The 20,376-nt window shown below is 38.3% G+C and overlaps 1 protein-coding gene across 3 annotated transcripts; it reads right to left on the reverse strand.

Annotated features, from left to right (window-relative positions):
* Positions 1-2: 2 nt before the first annotated feature.
* On the reverse strand, positions 3-19,950 carry LOC133859886 (protein RST1). 3 transcript variants are annotated; one of them, XM_062295440.1, is made up of 25 exons: positions 19,503-19,950; positions 18,837-19,121; positions 18,617-18,700; positions 18,192-18,468; positions 17,454-17,704; positions 16,940-17,123; positions 16,634-16,821; positions 16,408-16,508; positions 15,300-15,375; positions 14,280-14,411; positions 14,115-14,196; positions 12,790-12,862; positions 12,072-12,243; positions 11,759-11,889; positions 11,583-11,674; positions 11,064-11,155; positions 10,782-10,997; positions 10,592-10,669; positions 9,953-10,135; positions 3,466-4,359; positions 3,073-3,369; positions 1,824-2,453; positions 1,381-1,531; positions 1,184-1,302; positions 3-575 (listed from the first exon to the last, which is right to left on the reverse strand). In XM_062295440.1, exons 1-25 carry the CDS (start codon positions 19,893-19,895, stop codon positions 213-215), a joined length of 5,544 nt encoding a protein of 1,847 aa, XP_062151424.1. In that variant the 5' UTR covers positions 19,896-19,950; the 3' UTR covers positions 3-212. The 3 variants fall into 3 exon arrangements, with proteins under 3 accessions (XP_062151424.1, XP_062151423.1, XP_062151425.1); XM_062295439.1 differs by having other exon boundaries at positions 18,192-18,471; XM_062295441.1 differs by lacking the exon at positions 19,503-19,950 and having other exon boundaries at positions 18,192-18,471; positions 18,837-18,889; positions 19,032-19,102.
* Between the last annotated feature and the right edge of the window lie 426 nt (positions 19,951-20,376).

Raw genomic sequence — 20,376 nt, forward strand, 5'->3', positions numbered from 1 at the left:
AGTAGAAGATGACGCTATTCTTCCACTAAATATATACAAGATTTCTTTTCTATCATTCTTTAAAGTTTAAAAAATGGAAGTAGTTTCTAAAAATTTAGATACAAATTTAGCAGGCCACAATTTGACCATGTTAAAGAGAGAACAAAAAAAATGCCCCTTACATTCTGGTTTTGAGCTCATATAAAAGCCACATTTTCAGAGAAAAGTGTTCATTAAGTGATGACCATGTCCGCAAGCTTCAACTGTTTCTCTAGAGGCAAGAGGTCTTTTAAAGATAGACACGCACAATGCAAGACACGCAATAGAAACACAGCCATATCATTCTCACTTTCATCAATAGGTTGTATGCCAGGTGTATCATCACTGTGTACTTTATGCGCAGCCCAGTCGTAAATGCGTCCCATCGATGCCCAAAGATTAGAAACAATGGATTCTGCAACAACATCCCAACTGGGGTCTGACAAAAGAGAAGTGAGGGTAACTGGTAGATCACTCAACACAGTAAGTTGGTCCACGATCAGAAGAGGCATATATTTGCAGCAGCTACCACATAGCAGACCAAGAAACTGCAGCGCCTGGAGAAGAGAGAACGTTAGTTAAAAACGTGGGCAAGTTGACAGTCAAAAATTCTCCTCTTCTAATATTTCATTTAGTCCCCAGTTATGGCAAGCCACTGCACTGTCCAAAAGGGTATGCCAAGTTGGCAGTCAAAGCAAGTGGAATACTAAAATACACTAGCTCTTCACCTAAATGACTTTAAAAAGCAAGGGGGAGTACTAAAATACACTAGCTCTTCACCTAAATGCCTTTAAGACACTTGGTTTAGAGAAGGGAAAAAAAGGGAAGCACCGTGGGACAAGTAAACAGGCCCCAAAAAGTAACTGTTAGCAGTATTTGAACTTAATATGTATAAACTCCAACATCGCACCACTTTCACTGCCAAACAAAATGGTTTCATATTGCAGGCTTCACCAACAATACGGTAGGAAGTCCTTGGTATATCATCAACATGGATTAACTTTTTTCATTTCTTCTGGTTCAAGTCACCAATAACATGGATTTTTTTTATTCCACTCCTGCATAGATGCAAGACTTGACCGTGTACGTGTTTATAACAATGGTACCAAGTATAAATTTTAATGTAATCATTCCACATTAGAGGGATTTTATGCCTAGTGCCTACCGTAGAAGGATAACTTGATACACAGCTAATTTCCGCTGCGTTGACAACCCACTGTCTTTTGACACTTCCCTCTGCATGTTGTAGAGCTGCCACAACTTCAACGAGCACATCCCAGACACCTGAAAATAGTAAGAGTAGATATATCAGCAACTTTAGATGCTTTCAAGTATGAGCAGATATCATATTGGTTAACTAACCACGTGATTCAGAGTTCAATATATAAGCTTTTAGTCTTCCCAGCTCAGTCAATGGGAGGGAACCAATCCTAACTAGCTTGGCTTTGGCTTGAATCTTTTTCACCACTTCAATAAACTGACCATCTCCTTGGACTAGGTCCTCTTGTGAAACCTGTGAGGTGCAAATGGCAGTTAAAGGTATCGAGCATATAACATAGTAGAAGGTTTAAAAGCTACACATATATTTATGAATTCAATGTAAATAAATCAGAATTCACATGTTAATGGAGTGAATCATGAGGGAAAAAGTTCCACTTAATCTGTACCAAGAAAACAATGGAAGGCATGACATTCCTTTAAAGAGTGTAACCCGTAAAGAATGTTGCCAATCATCTAATCTCAACGTCAGAATATCTATGAAACAGCAAGATGAAACAAAAAATTTCTCAAGGGGATAGGTATACCTGCAGAAAATCCAATAACCAACCACGCTGAGCCTTCCCTAAGCATCTAACAGCCTCAGACCACTCCTCCACAGAACTCAGCTGATCCACTTCTATGACTGTGGCAGATCTAAATTCTGGCAACAAGGAAAACAGCACCTCCATGCACCTTTCCACGTGGGATGTGTAGTCTACAGAGTCGAGAGAAGCTTCATCTAGGCACTGATAGAGACCCTTCCAGCATGAAATCCGTAACATTGAAGTAACCGAAGACAAGTAGAGAGTTATATCATTGAAAAGTTTCTCGAGCCTGGAACCTGAGAATACTTTTATCAGGTCTGCCAGATGAATGAGCAGGTATGATTGCAGATTCAGCTCAAGTACCCTAAACCGGGACAGGTCAGAGAGCTCATCGAGGAAAGTTAAGAGTGGATCAAATTGGTTTGCATGAGCTAATGAAAACTGCAAGCATTCCTCCCTGAGGATTCCTTTCTTGAGAGCTGAATCTGATGGGAACAACTCATCAATTTGAGCCTCATATCTCATGCAGCGTCTTATGATTGCACCCCAATCCAAGACCGGCAACCTAGGAGCACGTGAAAGACACCTTAACACAGTAACTATAGTGCCAACATGTGCGACAGTATCTGTCTGAATTTAAGAAAGCTGAGAAATTAGTTAGACTGGCCAGCAGAATCTTTTTACAAGACATAATTTTCTCACACACACACAGAGAGAGAGAGAGAGAGAGAGAGAGCCAAGGATTGGCTTCTATCACATACTAACATGTAGAACACAATGTAATGAAAGTAATCAAAAGTTGATTCTTGGATTATAAGTATAATTCATGCACATGACTAAAAACATACATAACTGCGAACAAGTTATCAAGTGATGGCTCAACCTTCTCACAAGTCTCATTTCTTTCATATAAGCAGATATACAATGCAACAAAAAAGAACCTCACGTCCTATGTGAATTTTTTTTTTTTTAAAAAAAAAAAAAAACTAGAAGACTTCGCATCAACATACAATCACTCATGACTTCATGTCCACCACCCACCAACTGGAGTATCAAAGAGACCATGTCAACCATATATAAATGAGAAAAAATATAATAACAACATCAGCAGTGAGAAGAAATGGCATTGATAAGCATTTTGTATAATGCACATATATCTTAGTTTTTAAGGAACTTCCTGAGAAAACAAAAGAGCTTTGGAATAGCATCAATTCACAGTCAACTGCAGGAGTTATAGCAACAGACCTACCTCAGAAACACTCAGATGCATTAACCACAAACAGAGCCTCATAACTACACTGTCCTCCGAAAAAGTTTGAGAGACAGATCTTGAACCTTCTGCATTACTCTTGATACTATTGTCAATGTTCAGAGGTTCGTTGGACCACAAATGATGTCGAAGAAATGAAACCGCCCATGCTGCATACTGTTGCAGCTGATGGTCATCAGAATTCTGGGCAACAAGAAATATCTCTTGCATCAACGATGTCAAATTCGGCTCACAAACAGGGCTTGAAAGTAGAGGACCCCTGAGATAACGAGATTCCTGTTCAGAAAACAAAAGAATATTTATCGGTACACATTACCAATTAAGAAAATGAATATCAGAGAAAAAAAACTCTGGTAAGAACAGCAAAATCACCTTTCGCTCATAACCAGTCTGCATTGTTAGAGTATACACATGAACCAAAATCCCAGCACCTGCTCCCATAGCATTAACAACTCCAAGCAACCCACCCAAATGAATGAGAGGCGGGTAAGGATTGGAATAACATTTTCTAAATAATTCAAGTAAATCTTTGACAAATTCAACTTCAATAGAATGCACCCCTTCATTCAAAATACAGGCAAGGAGGCTTCCAGCTCCGATGCATGATGCCATCAACAAACTCTGATGAAAACTGCCAGATTTTTTAACAGAAACTAACTCAGAAATGAGCTCCCTATAGCCATTCACCAGATGATCTAGTTCATCATCATCCATCAGTTCTACTCTCTGGCAGAAAGCCACTACAATCGGAAGTGCAAGACAGGATCCAACTGCCAATACAATCTCAGGACCTTCACTGCAAGAACCATAATTATGAACTAGAGTGTTCACATGTGGAATCCATGATATGATTAAGCCTTTTATCTTGATCACAGCATCATGTGCCCCAGCTCTGTATACCGCACCAACAGAGCTTGCCAAACCAAGAACAAGTCCAGCAACGCCCCAGATATCTTCCTCCAAGTCATCACAGTTCTCACGTGGCAGGTCAGCAGTTCTAATAGAATCAAGATCATATTTGTCTGATGTGAAAAATTCACAGATACTCTCCAAGATATCCGATGAAGATTGAGTGAGGTTACATATCATTAGAGATAAGGCTCTTAGTATCGTTCCTAGTAAGTCCTCTTCCTGCATCTTTCTGGTTTCTTTGTCCAAGTCAGAGTTATCAGCAGCTTCAACCCTTGTAAGAAGATCTTGGCATGCAAAACCCAAGCCAACGCCACAAGCTCCTTTGACAAGGGTGCTTCTGCTACTACCTAAAACCTGAAAGCAGAGCACTATCAGTAAAGTACACCACCAGATAATTTGGTAAACCATTTTAAATTCGCATTGAGCAAACACAAAACTCTTGGTGCTTCTAAAACATCAGTGCTTCTTCTTCTATTCGAGTAAGCACACCACTATGAATTAGACGCCTAAGCTAGACAAGAACATAGCACAGAAGTAACAACGAAATGCTTAGTTTCTACTTGTTCTGAAGAAGAAAATATAATAGGTGAGAAAAGAAAAAAAGCAGCAGTAGCATGCATTAAAGTTTGGCTTCAGGTCAAACTTACACTCACTTAGGAGCTGGAATTGATTAGCTGTGTAATTAAATGACGGTAAATTACACCAATCTCTACTGAGGTTTGGTGAAATGTCAGGCACCTCCTATTTTCAGAAACGGCATTTTAAAACCTGAAGTTGGCAATTCAAATAACAGAATACACTCTTTTTTTTAATAAGTAAAATATATTCAAAAAGCGCAAAGGGGCGCAACCCATAGTACACAGGACGTATACATGAAGCCCCTAATTCAAAGAAAAATAACAGAATATACTCTTACACTCACATGCCATAATTAACTGTAATTTGCAGAACCTTTCAGTTGGAGGCCTAGTTTGAATAACCTTGTCTTTGACAATTTGGATGCGGGTGAAGCCTCTTCCTTAGAACTTCCTTTTGAGGAGAGGGAGGTCTTAGAGGTGGTAAAAGGTCTGAATCGTGATAAGGCTCCAGGTCCCGATGGGTTCACTCTTGCGTTCTTCCAAGATTGTTGGGAGGTGATCAAGACTGATCTCATGGGGGTATTCCAGGACTTCCACACTCATAGCAAGTTTGTCAAAAGCATTAATGCCACTTTTTTAGCATTAATTCCGAAGAAGTTTGGGGCTGTGGAGCTCAAAGATTTTCGGCCTATTAGTCTTGTAAGTGGTGTCTACAAGATCATTGCTAAAGTTCTTGCTAATAGACTCAGAAGGGTTGTGGCGAAGATTATCTCGAATCCCCAAAATGCTTTTGTGAATGGAAGGCAAATTCTTGATTCTGTTCTTTTAGCGAATGAGTGTTTGGATAGCCGCATCAAATCAGGTAAGCCAGGGTTACTCTGTAAACTGGATATTGAGAAGGCTTATGATCATGTCAACTGGGACTTCTTTTTTTTTATATAAGTAAAATTTATTGAAAATGCGCAAAGGGGCGCAACCCAAAGTACACAGGATGTATACAAGGAACCCCTAAGGTAAGGGGGAAAGAAAACAACTATCTAAAAAATCAAAATAGGAACATTCATGCATAGTCTTAATTCTATCCCTCCACATATACAACATTTGAAACATCTTTCTCTTCAGATTCGACAAATCCGTCTCACAATCTTCAAAGCAGCGAGCATTCCGTTCCCTCCAGATGCACCACATCAAACACAACGGAGCCATGCGCCAAATCTGTAACGAGGTCCGATTACCCTTCTGGCCCCTCCAACTCCCCAACATGTCTTTCACCGACTTCGGCATTACCCACTCCACCCCAAACAGTTGCAAGAGTGCCCTCCATAATTCAGAAGCCATCATACAATGCAGAAATAAATGATCAATGGATTCTCCAGCGGATTTACACATGTAGCACCAATCCATTACGATAAAGTTTCTCTTACGAAGATTATCCAAAGTTAAGGATTTCCCTAGAGTAGCCGTCCAAACAAAGAAAGCCACTCTCGGGGGAACATTAACTTTCCAAATACTTTTCCATGGAAAAGAGAACTGAGAATGACTCGACATCAATTGATAGTAGGACTTTACCTCAAAAGATTTCTTACGGGCTGGCACCCAACACAACTTATCCTCTCCCTCGCTGCTAACTTTGAAGTTGTACAAAATCCCAAAAAACCTACTAACCGCTTCGACCTCCCAATCATGAACAGGACGAGCAAACAATATATTCCATGAGATGATGCCATTTTGTCTCTGCATAATATCCTCCACCCAAGCATCCTTTCTTCTAGCAATAAGAAACAACTCAGGAAAGAGGATCTTCAAAGGAATATCCCCACACCAAACATCATGCCAAAACAAGACTTTCGAGCCATTCCCGATCTCATATCTCACATGCGCAGCAAAATCATCCCATCCCCTCCTAATGCTTTTCCACACGCCAAACCCATAAGAACCCCCAACCTCCTTAGAACACCAACCACCCCTCAAACTACCATATTTGACCTCCACCACCTTTCTCCAAAAAGCATCTCTCTCCATAGCAAATCTCCATAACCATTTACCCATCAAGGCTTTGTTGAATCTAACCAAACTTCTCACTCCTAACCCTCCCGAAGCTTTAGAAGAGCAAATCGTACGCCAATTAACCAAATGAATTTTGAATTCATCACCAACACCACCCCAAAGGAAATCTCTCTGAAGTTTCTCCATCCGATTAGCCATACCCACAGGAATAGGGAAAAGAGAAAGAAAATACGTAGGAAGGCTAGAGAGAGTGCTATTAATCAAAGTTAACCTCCCCCCTCTAGATAAACACACCTTCTTCCACCCTGCTAGTCTAGCTTCCATCTTCTCAATAACATTGTTCCATATATTAGTATCTTTATATTTAGCACCCAACGGAAGGTCCAAATACTTAATCGGAAGCGATGCCACACCACACCCAAGGATACAAGCCAACTCCTCGACATCCCCTACCTCACCCACCGGAACCATCTCAGATTTGGATAAATTGATTCTCAAGCCCGAAACTGCTTCAAAACAAAGCAACAAACACCTCAGGTCTCGGACCTGATCAACAACAGGATCACAGAAAATCAACGTATCATCCGCAAATAATAAATGGGAAACCTTCATGGCAACCTGGGAACTCGATCCCACTGAGAAACCCGATAGCCGCCCACTACCCACTGCAGCATATGTCATCCGACTGAAAACCTCCATCACCATCACGAACAAGAGCGGAGACAAAGGATCCCCTTGTCGACTTCTTATTGTATATGTTGAGAAGATGTGGCTTCGGGGAGAGATGGTATTCTTGGATAGCGCATTGTATTTCTTCGGTGCGTTTCTCGGTTTTGGTGAACGGCATCCCTTATGGTTTTTTTAGCAGCTCTCGTGGTATTAGACAGGGTGATCCTCTGTCACCTCTTTTGTTCGTCATTGTGATGGAGGCATTTAGTAAGTTGTTCTCTATTTCTGTTCAAAGGGGATTTCTCTCTGGCTTCTCTGTGGGCTCTAGCAGCAATGGAGTGATTAATATTTCTCATCTATTATTCGCAGACGATACCTTAGTTTTTTGCGGGACTAGTCCTGATCATCTTCTCTATCTTTGTATGTTATTACTGTCTTTTGAAGCTGTTTCAGGTTTGAAGATTAATTGGGATAAGTCAGTTTTGGTTCCTGTGGGCCTTGTGGATAATATGGATAATCTTGCTGGCATCTTGGGCTGTGGAGTCTCTTCTCTTCCTTTAAAGTACATTGGTCTTCCGTTGGGGGCCCCTTTTAAGGCTAAGTCTAGTTGGGATGAGGTAGTTGGAAAGATCGAGAGACGGCTGGCTAGCTGGAAGCGGTTGTATTTGTCGAAGGGTGGCAGAGTAACCCTGATTAAAAACACTCTCTAATCTTCCTACGTACTTTCTATCTCTACTCCCTATTTCTTCCAGTGTTGCTAGTCGTATAGAGAAGCTGTATCGAGACTTATTGTGGGGTGGCATAGGTGAAGAATTTAAATTTCATCTGGTTAATTGGTCCAAGGTTTGTTCTCCTATTTCAAGTGGTGGTTTGGGCATCAGGAATTTGAGGATTTTCAATAAGGCTCTTTTAGGGAAGTGGTTGTGGCGCTATGTCCATGAGAGAGAGGCTTGGTGGAAATCTGTTGTGGATGCAAAATACGATTCTCGTTGGAATGGTTGGTGTTCTTCAGCTCACCGTAGATCTCACGGAGTGGGGCTTTGGAAGAATATTAGGAAGGGATGAAGTTTGTTTTGCAACCATACCAGATTCTTGTTGGGAAAAGGATTTAGGATCCGTTTTTGGGATGATGTGTGGTGTGGTGAGGTGCCTCTTAAGGAAGCTTTACCAATTTTGTATGACATTGCGTGTGACAAGGATGCTCTTGTTGCAGACCATTTGGTTGTGGTGAGCGGGTCTTATCAGTGGGATGTTAGCTTCTTCTGAGCAGCCCACGACTGGGAGGTGGATGTTTTGGCCTCTTTTTTCTCTTTGTTGTACTCAACCAGAGTGAATTATGATGGGGAGGATCAGCTATGGTGGTCTCCTTCTCACAAAGGGAAATTTGATGTTAGATCTTTCTATGAGGCTCTTGCTTGCAAAGAGGCTACTCATTTTCCCTGGAAAAGTATTTGGCGAACCAAAGTTCCCTTGAAAGTGGCTTTCTTTGCTTGGACGGCAGTGCAAGGGAAAATCCTTACCTTGGACAATCTCAGGAAGAAGCGTGTCATTGTGATTGATAGATGTTGCATGTGCAAAATGAATGGGGAGTCGGTAGATCACCTTCTTCTCCATTGTGAGGTTGCACGCGTTTTGTGGAACGCCATCTTTAGTCGCTTCAGTCTGTCTTGGGTTATGCCTCTTCGGGTGGTAGATTTATTCGCTTGCTGGTGAACGGGTGGTCGCTCCCGGAGTGCAGCCGTGTGGAAGATGGTCTCTTGTTGCCTTTTGTGGTGCTTATGGAGGGAACACAATGATACGCAGTTTGAGGACAAAGAAAGAACCATTGAGGATCTCATTTCCTTTTTCTTTCATTCTTTGTACTCTTGGTCGGCTGCGTTCTTCGCATCTTTAACATTTAGTTTTAATGATTTCCTTGTATTGTTTTCTACTTCCTCTTAGAAGCCTTTCTTGTATACTTCATGTGTACTTGATTGCGCTTTGCGCTTTTTAATGATATTTCTCTTACTTATCAAAAAAAATATATATATTTATTTTTCAAACTATATCCATATCCAAAGTAAAATCAGGTGGGGATCCTTTGACCTCTGTTAGACGACAAGGAAAATAAAAATTGACTCAAAGGATGGGGCTATCGATCTCAAAAATGAGGAAAATGCCTAACATTTCCCCAAACCTTGAGGGAAATTGGTTTAATTTATTCTAAAATATTTCCATAAAACTTCCAATCAATGTGGGAACATCTTAGATTCTTTAATAATTGAGAAGAAAAATAATGGTTCCCAAGAAGGACACCACAAAGGTGATGACAACGAGAAAAAGAAAAAGAAAAAGTGATCCCCTGAACAGAGTGGCAAGAGTATACTTAACAGTCTTATATAAGAGGAGTAACCATGAAGTAAATTGCATAAGGAAATATCAACTTATTGTAGATGGGAATTCAAGAATATGCTCCAATCCTCAAAGATTGGAGGCAACGAGTAGGCATTTAATTGGAACTACATGGTGAGACAAGATGGAAAATGACACAGTATTTTACTCTATGCAAGCCTTTCCTTAGACTTGACTGATCAAGCAAAAAAACAAATTAGAGCAAATTATTTAGTTTTGCATAGAATTTTGACATATACTATACATGATTAAATTAAAAAAAAAAAAAACCCAAATCAGTACAAAAGCAGAACTGTGCACACCTCAACAAGTCCACTAATGATCTGAAATTTCTGCTTATGATCAGTTACATGTAGGCAACATGAGTTCAATCCAAGAGAAATTGCAGCTGACCATTGGCGGTGTTCATGTTCATGATGGAACAACCAATTCAACAAGAACTCTGAAGCAGTTGATTTAACACTATGGGCAGATGGAGGCAGGACCTGATAAAAGCAATCAAAACCAAACATTGGACTAAGTAAAGAATGCAAATTATGAAATCAAATTCCTACTAGTAAAAAGTGACATTACTGATTAAGAAATTCATTACAAAAAATTTGACTGCACAAAAGACACTCGAGAGGATCACATGGGGGAAGCAGGGTTCTTGCTGAGCCTGCCAACTGATCCAAAATTTTAAATTTTAATGAGGAAGAGGTGTAATAAGATACTTTGAGAAAATGGGATTGCCACCTGCCACATATATACAACAAAACTGTCTATAATTGAAAAAATGAGGCAGGGTTTATTCCCACAATCGACATATTGCATCTCGTCATATCATTGGAAATAATATAGAATTATTTCGTGATGGTTCTGTTGATCTCATGTATTTCCTTTGACAGTTGACCAAAATTATGAAATCTAGAGAAAAATACACTATCATATAAAATTCTTACCAAACAAAGTGCACCAATGGCTAGTGCAATATTTTCAGAAGATCTAGGGATAGCTTCTTCTGCCATTTGTATCAAGCTCTGCATGATAAAAAATAATAATTGCATCACGGTTGACACTGAATATTTAAAGTTGGTGCAGAAAGACACTAGTCATGAAGCAGTATAATGAAAGCCAAAGGCGACAGTCAACCTTAAGAATATCATTAGCAGCTTTAGAAGATTTATCCAAGACGCTGTGAGGTGATTTAGCATCAAAATACAAGATATTAGCTCTCATCCAACGTTGAATGAAGGGTTTCCATGACTGCAGCGAAAGAAGTGCAACAAAAACATTTCTTGATAGCTGAAGAGATGCCGCTATTTCCACCATTGCATTCTCATATCCAGCATGTGGATCTTGTAATCCCTGAACACTATGTAATATTAGAGTATATCCTCAAGAAAAGGATATCATCTATTGTGATTATCTTACTCTCAATGCCCCTCGGTTGCCCACATCTTTAGGAGTGAAGGAAAGACATAACAGAGCTGCACCAGGTAATTCTGTGGCATTACTTCTTTCCTCTGCAAATGCAACTTCTATAAGGTCAGAACAAAAACAAGAGAGGGGAGGGGGCTATATACTGTTAAAACACATAAGAAGAATTCACAAACATAAACAATTTTGATTAATTACCATCAACAAAAGCCGCCAACACAGCTAAATGCCTAAACTTGTTGAAGAAAAGCAATTATCTTTTGTAACATATCACTTTATACTTCCATCTTCTCTTAATTTTTCAAAGAACATTTTGTATGTTTTCAGGTGGAAATAGTTAAGCAAACTTTTGTACTCAGCTATATTTGTCATAATGCCGCCAAAGTGATGAAGAAATTCTAAGTACTATCAGTCAGACTTTTTTTTTTTTTCTTTTCCAATCAACAAAGCAGAAATTCAAAGTAACGAGCATTTATATTTAGGACACTATATGGACCAGTAAGCTCATGCTACCTGAAGAGAAGATAACCTGGGGAAATACATCCAGCAGCTTCTCAATCTTACTTCCTGCGACTTTTTTCTCCTTGACCAATCTTCGCCGAGTGCTGAAGCATACTGACAAAAATCAGTATCAAGTATATCTCAAGCCCATGGAGTAGTAAAAAATTAGAAGGAAATTTATAGTTTACATGTGCTCGTATTTTATGATCTTGACTTGAAATTCTTCCATGGCCTTGAGTACATTGGGGTTGGTCTCAGAAAAAAGCAACTCTGTGGTTCTTTTCTTGAATTCTGGAATATATTTATCAATATGTGATACCTGGGAAAATGTTTTTAAAGGAAAATTTAAGAGGACTGCATCAAAAAGAAAGTAAATTCAAATACAGAGATATCGCAAGAGCAGCAAACAAAAACAAATGCAGGATTGGTTAAGGTCCACTTATTAAATGCATAAGGTGATCAAAGTGGGCTGAAGTTGACTGAAACCATTCATAAATTTACCTCATATTGGATCAAGGCCTCAAAACCAGAGGCCCTTGCCTTTGCCCATTGTAACCCAAGATCAGGGTGATTAGAGGAACCAATAATGCCCCATAAAATCTGCAAAACATTTGATGAAGCTTCTGAGTACGCTTCAGCATCCATTGCACCCCACCTTAGCAGTAGGCAAATGCTGCCAGTAACCAAAAATTAAGAGGCACTTAATTATCACTGGATTTGAAGACACAATAACAAAATTTATTAAGAAATATCAAAATTTTAACCATTTGCCCCACAAATGAATGAGAGCAAAAATACTGTACAGTAGAAGCAACTCCCACATTCAAATAAAAATACAGAAATAGCATATTGTGGCAGAAAGTCCAAGATAAATGAATGAACAACAGAAAAGATGAAAGAATCACTATTTCAGCAAGTGAGGGCTTATGGAGACGTTTTTCCTAAAATTACATGGAAGATTTCCAGCAATATTGGCAATGTTTTCAAAATCACTCCAGGACCTTCTCTTTTATTTTATTTATCTGCCAGGCTAAACATAAAATATTCTTAATGCTGGTTGTTAGTGCCTAGTGGTTGCAAAAGGCAAGGAAGTCCCTTGGTAAGTTGAATCCAACATGGCTCATCTTTATTATAAAATTTTGCCAACATTAATTAGGTAATCAGTGCCGGTTGAATGAACCCATAATCCAAAATAAAGATCATATCCAGACACACTTACCTTTGTGCGAGAATTGGGTCAGCAGAGTAATCTAGCAAATCCTTCACAATGACCTCCCATGCTGTATAAAAATCTGCACAGACAATTTATTGCATATACTTTCAGAATACTTTTTATTTGCGAAATAAGCAAGTGTAATTTTTTTTTTTTTTTGATAAGCAAGTGTAATTCATATGAAAAAACATCAGAAGTAAAATTCTTGGAACGGATTACAACATTTAAGCATTCCACAAAGTACAAATGGGTTTAAACCATGATATCCTGTCTTTCCCATATAATTTCTTTTTTTTCTTTTTTTCTTTTTTCATTTTTGGAGTATCAATCACTTCAGTTTGGTCCGGAAAAAAGAGTTTCAGAAACATTCAGAAAAATGAAAATGTTTAACAAATTGCAAATCATTGAAAATTGGCACCTATTTAGATATAAAGATATCAGCAACAATGATTGAGTATACTGAAAGGAATGTGTACTCACCCTTGTAACACACTAAATTGAAACTGGAGAAAAATGCTTATCTGAACCCAACCTAGGCTTATTATTCACTAACGAGGCGGCTTAACAACCAATCTAGATAGTGCCAAGGATTATCATCCAAGGTTTACTCCTTCTAGTTAGGTGTTTTCTCATGTATATTTCCCGTGTACCCGGGTACGCCTTACGCTTTTAAAGATATTTCAATTACTTATAAAAAATAAAAAAATAAATAAAAAGGATTATCATCCAAGGTTCCAAACAAATTGTTAAATCTTGAAGTGATCATGGATGGACAACCACAACTATGTGTTGATTACATTTTGAAACATAAATTATGCTCTTCAGGATTCCAAATAAACACTATGTGCAGTAAAAGCAGCATTTTAACCAACTGATAGGTAAATACTACTATTGGCTTCTCAGTTCACTCAGGATAATGCCTTGCTTGATGCCGAGTAAACATGCAAATCAGGAATCACAGGACCTCCAGGGCATCTTTTGTTTTTATAAAATCTTTACAGTTCAGGCCACAGTGAGGTATTTACTGATGTGACGACAAGTTATATATATATATATAACAGAGAAAAAAAAAAAAAAAAAAAAAAAAAAGAAGAAGAAGAAGAAAGAAATGAGAAATCTTATGTATATCTTGACCACTCACAATAAACCTGAGAAAGATCAAACACCATTTACGATGTTAGTAATGGTTGCTGAAGATCGGGTGAGGTTTTCAGACAATCAGCAGATATGTTAAAAAAATTCAAGAGGCCACGTTTCCAAATTTAAGCTGCACTCAAGGAATAACTGGGAAATGGAAAAAGAGTTTAAATTCACAGAACAATTAAGATTACCAATTACATCAGCTTCACAAAGGTGGGCAAGACTTTGAAAACCAAGAGCTTGGATCATAGGATCTCGGCTCTCAATGCAAGCCTATGGATTAGAAGATAAAAAGAATTATTTTAGAACTGCATGCATAGACAAAGCAAAGACAAACCAGCTTTGAAAACCCATACCGAAACGGACATGATAAGGTCTACACCCCTATCAGGGTTTCTTCTGCAAACATCCCGAATGGAAGCAGCGATACTGATACAAATATTTCTCTCAGATACGAATTCAGTAAACCCTTTTGGAAGTAGCACACCCTAAATGTTGAGAAGCAAAATAGAATTAAAAGAGAAAAATTAGCAATAATAACTGAGAAAATGGGAAGTGGTATTTTGGTATGAAGTCCAAAAGAACAGGTCATCTGTATCATCATAAAAACCAAGCAGAAAAGAGAGCATTTTCTTTTATCTTTTTTCCATAACCAACATGCTTCTTTCCCTTTGACTTCGATAAAATATGAGTTGGTAAAGAAACTAGTACCGACATTACTAATAAGAGCTGGTCTGGGTTACAGCCCCAAATACTGGACCATGCCTCACCCAAGTATCATCTGTGTGCCAAGGCTGCCCAGGCACTCGCTTGGCAAATTGCCACCCCAAATATAGGTGCACTGCTAGACTACGGTCAGTAAATTGTAGCAAAAGAAGGCCAAACACTTATCTCATTCAAGACTAGAAAGAAAATACATACTGACACACAAACATACATAACCATATTAACAATATCAAAGACAATCACCCATGACAGTCCTACCAAATAGTTACACATATTATTGGAATTCTTTAAAACTAGTGTGTGCCGCCCAAAACTAATTTTATAATATTTACTCGATGCATTTTCTTGACATAGTTGATTAGATATTTCAGACCACTGGAGAAATTAAAGATACACCACCATGACTGTCTATTTAGATCAATGCCCAACATACACCAAAAATTTAGAAAATAATCACACTGTTATACTTCCTTCAATCAATCTCCCCTGCAACCCCTATGAAAAAAAAATGGACCCTCATCACACAATATTTACTACTGTACCCTTCTGCAATCCTCATATTGTCTGCATTTTGTTCCAACCTTTGTCTATAAATCAACAAAGGCAATATGCCATCAGCCAATAGGAAAGAAGCACAACAGAGTTCTTACTTGCAAACTTCCAAAGGCACGGTCATTGGTCTCCCAGGTTTGACAAAGCAAACGAGTGGCTGTAGCGTATAATGTTCTGAATATAAAATAAAAATTAGTAAGACATGCTAAAAACAACATAAGCAGACAACCTAATTGTACATGTTATGTTCAAATGATAACAAGCAACATAAGTGCCTAAGTCTCCTCATAAGCCCCACTTGAATTTCATATGAGACCTAGGCCTACATGACAAGCACCACTCTATACTGCTGACAAGTCGTCAGTTAAAAAACCAGATACAGCAAAAATAGAAGCTTTAATATATTTGAAGGCATGGAGATGGTTCAAGGCCCCATTTGGTTTTAAGAGAATTGCCACACTACACAGTATTGAGATGTAGATATGAACCACTAGGAACAGTAACAAGAGGTCGTAAGAGCATCCAAAATGCAAACAACGGCAACCCTTAGGTAGTTAAATAATATGTCAAGAAAGCTTCAAACTCACAATTTAATATAGTAGGAGAAATTGATCAAAACCATATAATGTATATATGGAGTTCTATTCTGAGACAAAGCAATCCATGGTCCTCCTAGAAGACAAAACCCATGGTCCTATCACTTGGGATTTATGCAATATTCCTTCTGGTACATGTGCTTGGGAAGGTATAATAATAATGTTGGATTACTTCACTAGCATATCTTAGGGCAATGAGGTGTGTGGACAATAGCCCTGTGTTTGCATCTAAGGTCATATAATTTGCCAAATCAAAATACAGTCATTCATGCAGAGAAGCTATATAGTATGTATTTCCAGAAAAAGACTCTGGGTTAGAATAAAGAAAAAAATAAACAGGAAGCATGATAAAACTTCACTCTCCGAGTTATGGCCATTCTTCATCTACATGTGAATCATGTGCTAATTCATATTGAATTTTATTAGTCACAAAATAAAAGTCAGATGAACCAATTTACAAGTAATTATCAACATCAGTATGTGTTAATGAATATCCTCCACGACATAGCAAAAATTGTCAAAAAACATGCTGTCACAAGGTGAGGCCATTAAAATGATCACAAAAGAATGAAATGAAAGACATAAAGGATATTTTCTTCGGAGAACATACGGTTTTGCATCCTTGTGAAGCATTGGCAGGATAGTTTGAACTATGAGTGGAATCATCACAGAATGTGAGGCAAGTGATGGAAGCATTCCCAAAATCTTTAGCTGCAAGAACAGTTGAAAAAGGAACATAAAGATAATGGTTATAAGACAGAGCCAAAAGGCAAAAGCTAATACTCCCTGCACTAAGAACAAGAGGAACAAAACCAGCATAGTTAAGGAAAGCTAACCAACATATTATGGCTTATAATATCATTCCTGGTGAATATGTTACTGTAAAATAGAATTGCTAACAATAATGGAACTCCCAGTTTAGCATCCATAACGCCAATAGCGGCCAAAGAATCTAGAGCAGCACTCCCCAGTGACTGATGCATCACCAAAACACCAGCAACAGCACTGAGCAACAAGGGCATTTCTACAAGGAAAATAGTGGGACAATGAAAATATAACGCAAAAGATCCCACCCCTTTAAAACAATTATGCCAAACCGAACAACTCCCCATTATTGCATGCTAAGGAACGCAACCAATTACCTGTTACAAACAATTCTTGAGACCGAGAGAGAGGTAGGGAAGATTTTCGTCTGTCAACGATCCATAAAGAGTATTGTCTTAGTTGAGAAGCCCAGGATCTTGGTAAATTAAGCATTTGTTTGCCATCAGCTTTACGAGTGGAAGCAAAATTTAAAAACATAAAACTGGATAAAGAATACTGATCCTGAAAAACAGAACAAAAATAAATTTTATAGTGCTGGCATGAGTTACATATCTACATTATTACATCCCTAAAATTGGACCACCCTCATCCTTCCCACCCTAAATATAAGGCTGACAAGTAATTGTAATGATTGTTAGGCTGTCTCAAGTTACATAAAATTAAATTCAGAATGAAAATCATGAATTTGAAACAGAGACCACTTTAAGCGCTTAAAGTATTCCGTTCAACATTCTGTTTAACACTAAAAAATAAATAATCATAAAATCAAAGATCAAGAAAATATCATTTCAAACAAAGAAAAGATCCAGATATCAGATAGCAAAAAGAAACCTGAAACCATAAATGTTGCAAAAGCCTAAAAGCTACACTTCCAGGTGTACTGAGAGGTGGAAATCCCCCTTCCATTGCCTGTTCATTCTTTGGTGCCACTGACGTTTTTACTAAAAGCTTTTCTAATGTGACAAGCAAATCAGTTGCTGCCCCTTTGATGCATTTAGAAGGAGATGACATAAGGCTGATGACAGGAAATATGAATAAAAGCTCTTCACTCAGAACAGATGCAGTCTTGCCAATATCATATTCTGCAATAGCAAATACAATATAAGCAAAGTACCAGGAAAAGTAAGAAAAACAATTATATAAAAGAATCAGTAACAAATTCAAATAAACAGAGGACCACATCCAGGATAACAATAAGCAAGATGAATAGTGAGACCAGCTGTTATTAAAAAATAAAAATTGATTAAAGTAAGATCATAGTCACACTACACATTAATCCAGGAAGTTAAGCATAAATAATACCTTCATAAGGAAACAATTCATGATCACAAGCACATAATAAGAACAAGGCAAATAGACTTGTAATAGACCAGTAACCAAATGGAGTTTTAGGCGCACAAGGCATATAAAAAGATTGAGAGACTGCATAGATATTCTTGAAGAATTTCATGGATTCAAATTCGCAAAAACCTATAAACTTAAAACTCATAAACTCTAGTTTAACAATGTGTCAGGCACAACATGTATTTTGATTAACAGATTATTTATGAACTTGTCAGTTTAACATACCATTTTCATATTTCCACTTTAGGAGGAAGTGAAAAAACTTCAATATAGAAAGTTGTTCATGTTCAAGCTCAGACTGAACGAGGATAACAAATAAGGATAGCACACTTGATGATAATTCAGGCACATAGTGCAACCCAAGATCTTTCTGGACAAACATTAATCGCTTCACCAGTTCTACTATAGGCTCATTCCCACCAGAGTGCCTGTGATTCCACGTACATAAAGAAAGAACAGTCCCTGACAGTTCCACACCACATAGTTGAGCTTTATTCATCAGCTGCTAATATAGACATAGGAAAAAAAAAAAGCATCAACAAAAGAAACAAGGTAGTACAGCATCAACTGCCAGCAGGTGAAGACACCACAAGCAAGAAAAATTATTTCATAACTCCAAGATACATCGAAGTAAAGTTATAAGAGCATACCAATCCCCTTCCAGCCAAATTTCTCAACACCACGATATACGCGTCCACCATACATTCCACGAAGTACGTAAAATTCCTAAATTCCTGAGAATTATCAAGAAATGAGAACCTAAGTAGCATGAATCTGCGTGGAAACAATCAACCCTTTACATAGACTAATCCCCTTAACAGAAGCAAATGAAGCCATGGAGACAATACTTCGCCTAACAAGTATACTTACTTCCAAATTTCTGCGGGCAAGATACTTAATGCATTCCATTAGCAACTCAAGAACTGGCATTGCCTCGTGAGGGAACAAGCAACAAAGAGATGCCATCGATGATATTAAATGCCTCACAAACAAAGAGGATGACAAATCCGAAAAGGGAATCCTCATAATCGAATAATTTAGAAAGGGTCTTAAGAATTCGCAAACCTCCACCATTCCCAACCGCTTATTCTGAGACATAAACAGTAATACTTGCTGCATGAGCTCGGACTGAACCTCCGATCGGCACAAGAGAATCTGCCACCAATTACAAACACTGCTTGAAGGCCCAAATTCTACAATGATTTAGCTAATTGCTCCTAAAGATAAAAACTTGTTAATATGTTCACTTAAATGACTTAATGAATGTTATTCTTACAATACTCAAAGTTTCCAAAGACTAAGACTGCATTTGGTGGTATTGAATTTGTACCCGAAGGCTTAAATGCAATTCTGTAGCGTTATTGCTTTAGCAACTATAGTTCGGAACTAAATTCCAATTATGTAAATCCCGAATTTAAGTTCTAGAGTGAAAATTACAGTCCAGAATCCCAATAAACCGCACTGAAAAGTTAAATTCTAATATAAACAAGTTCACAACCAAAAACAGCCTTAAAAAGAGTTATTCATTTCTCACACCTTGACAAACGGGTGGGTCTCCGCGGAAGCAAATCTCCAAGAGCCATTGTGCTTCTGAAACCAGAATCGAACCAGAAACCCCAGCGCTTTGACGAAAAGGTCGGCGAATTTCGAGTCGGATCCTTCGAGAGCGGACTGAAGCTCCAGCAACCCGCGAGAGATGTCCATTTGGGAGTCGGTAACGAGACGGCATAGCTCGCGAACCGATTGGTCCACGACGGGCGGGGAGGGCGACTGGAGGCACTGAGAGATGGCCTCTCTTCCGGGTTCGGATTCGGAGTCTAGGTACTTCGGGGCGGACCGGAGCTTAGAGAAGATCGAAATAACCGCGAACTTCTGGAGGGAAGGTTGCGGCACTCTGGTCCTTTCGAGTAAGGGAGCGTACGAGTCCATTGAGAGAGAGAGAGTGAGAGTATCTGTAGCATAAAGCGAAACATGAAGATAACGATGGTCGATGGCTGTAACTGTAAAAGCAAACGACGCCGTCTAGTCAAGTAAATATCCGTACACTATTAGCCTTTTTCTTTTTCTTTTTCTTTTTGACAAAGCTCTTTTTTTTTTTTCTTTTTTTTTCTTTTTTGATAAATGACAAAGCATTTGTTATATTTAATATTAAAAAAAAACCAAGAAAGGGTCTGATTTCTCATCAATATAATGTGTAAAGATTAAATTGCTTAATTAGAAATATAAGAACTAAATTGACACTTATGTCAATGTCCAAGGGTAAAAATGGGTGTTCTAGCTCAAACAAGTGAAATTAAGAGGTCATAAGGTCAAAGTACTTGAAATGATCTGCAATGAAGAATATAACAGATCAAAAAATAGTGCGTGTCAATTCCTTTAATTTCGTGACGAATTACTAGATAAGGATACT

This window comes from Alnus glutinosa, chromosome 2, assembly GCF_958979055.1.
Source record: "Alnus glutinosa chromosome 2, dhAlnGlut1.1, whole genome shotgun sequence".
Classification (NCBI taxonomy): Eukaryota; Viridiplantae; Streptophyta; class Magnoliopsida; order Fagales; family Betulaceae; genus Alnus; species Alnus glutinosa.

Bases quoted from the DNA above. Each gene is read 5' to 3' on its own strand.
- LOC133859886 (XM_062295439.1), bottom strand. From the start codon at position 19,895: ATGGACTCGTACGCTCCCTTACTCGAAAGGACCAGAGTGCCGCAACCT. The intron at 12,244-12,789 runs GTAAGTGTGTCT...GGTTACTGGCAG, and splicing joins GACCCAATTCTCGCACAAAG to CATTTGCCTACTGCTAAGGT. The intron at 2,454-3,072 runs GTAGGTCTGTTG...TCTTAAATTCAG, and splicing joins TGCATCTGAGTGTTTCTGAG to ACAGATACTGTCGCACATGT.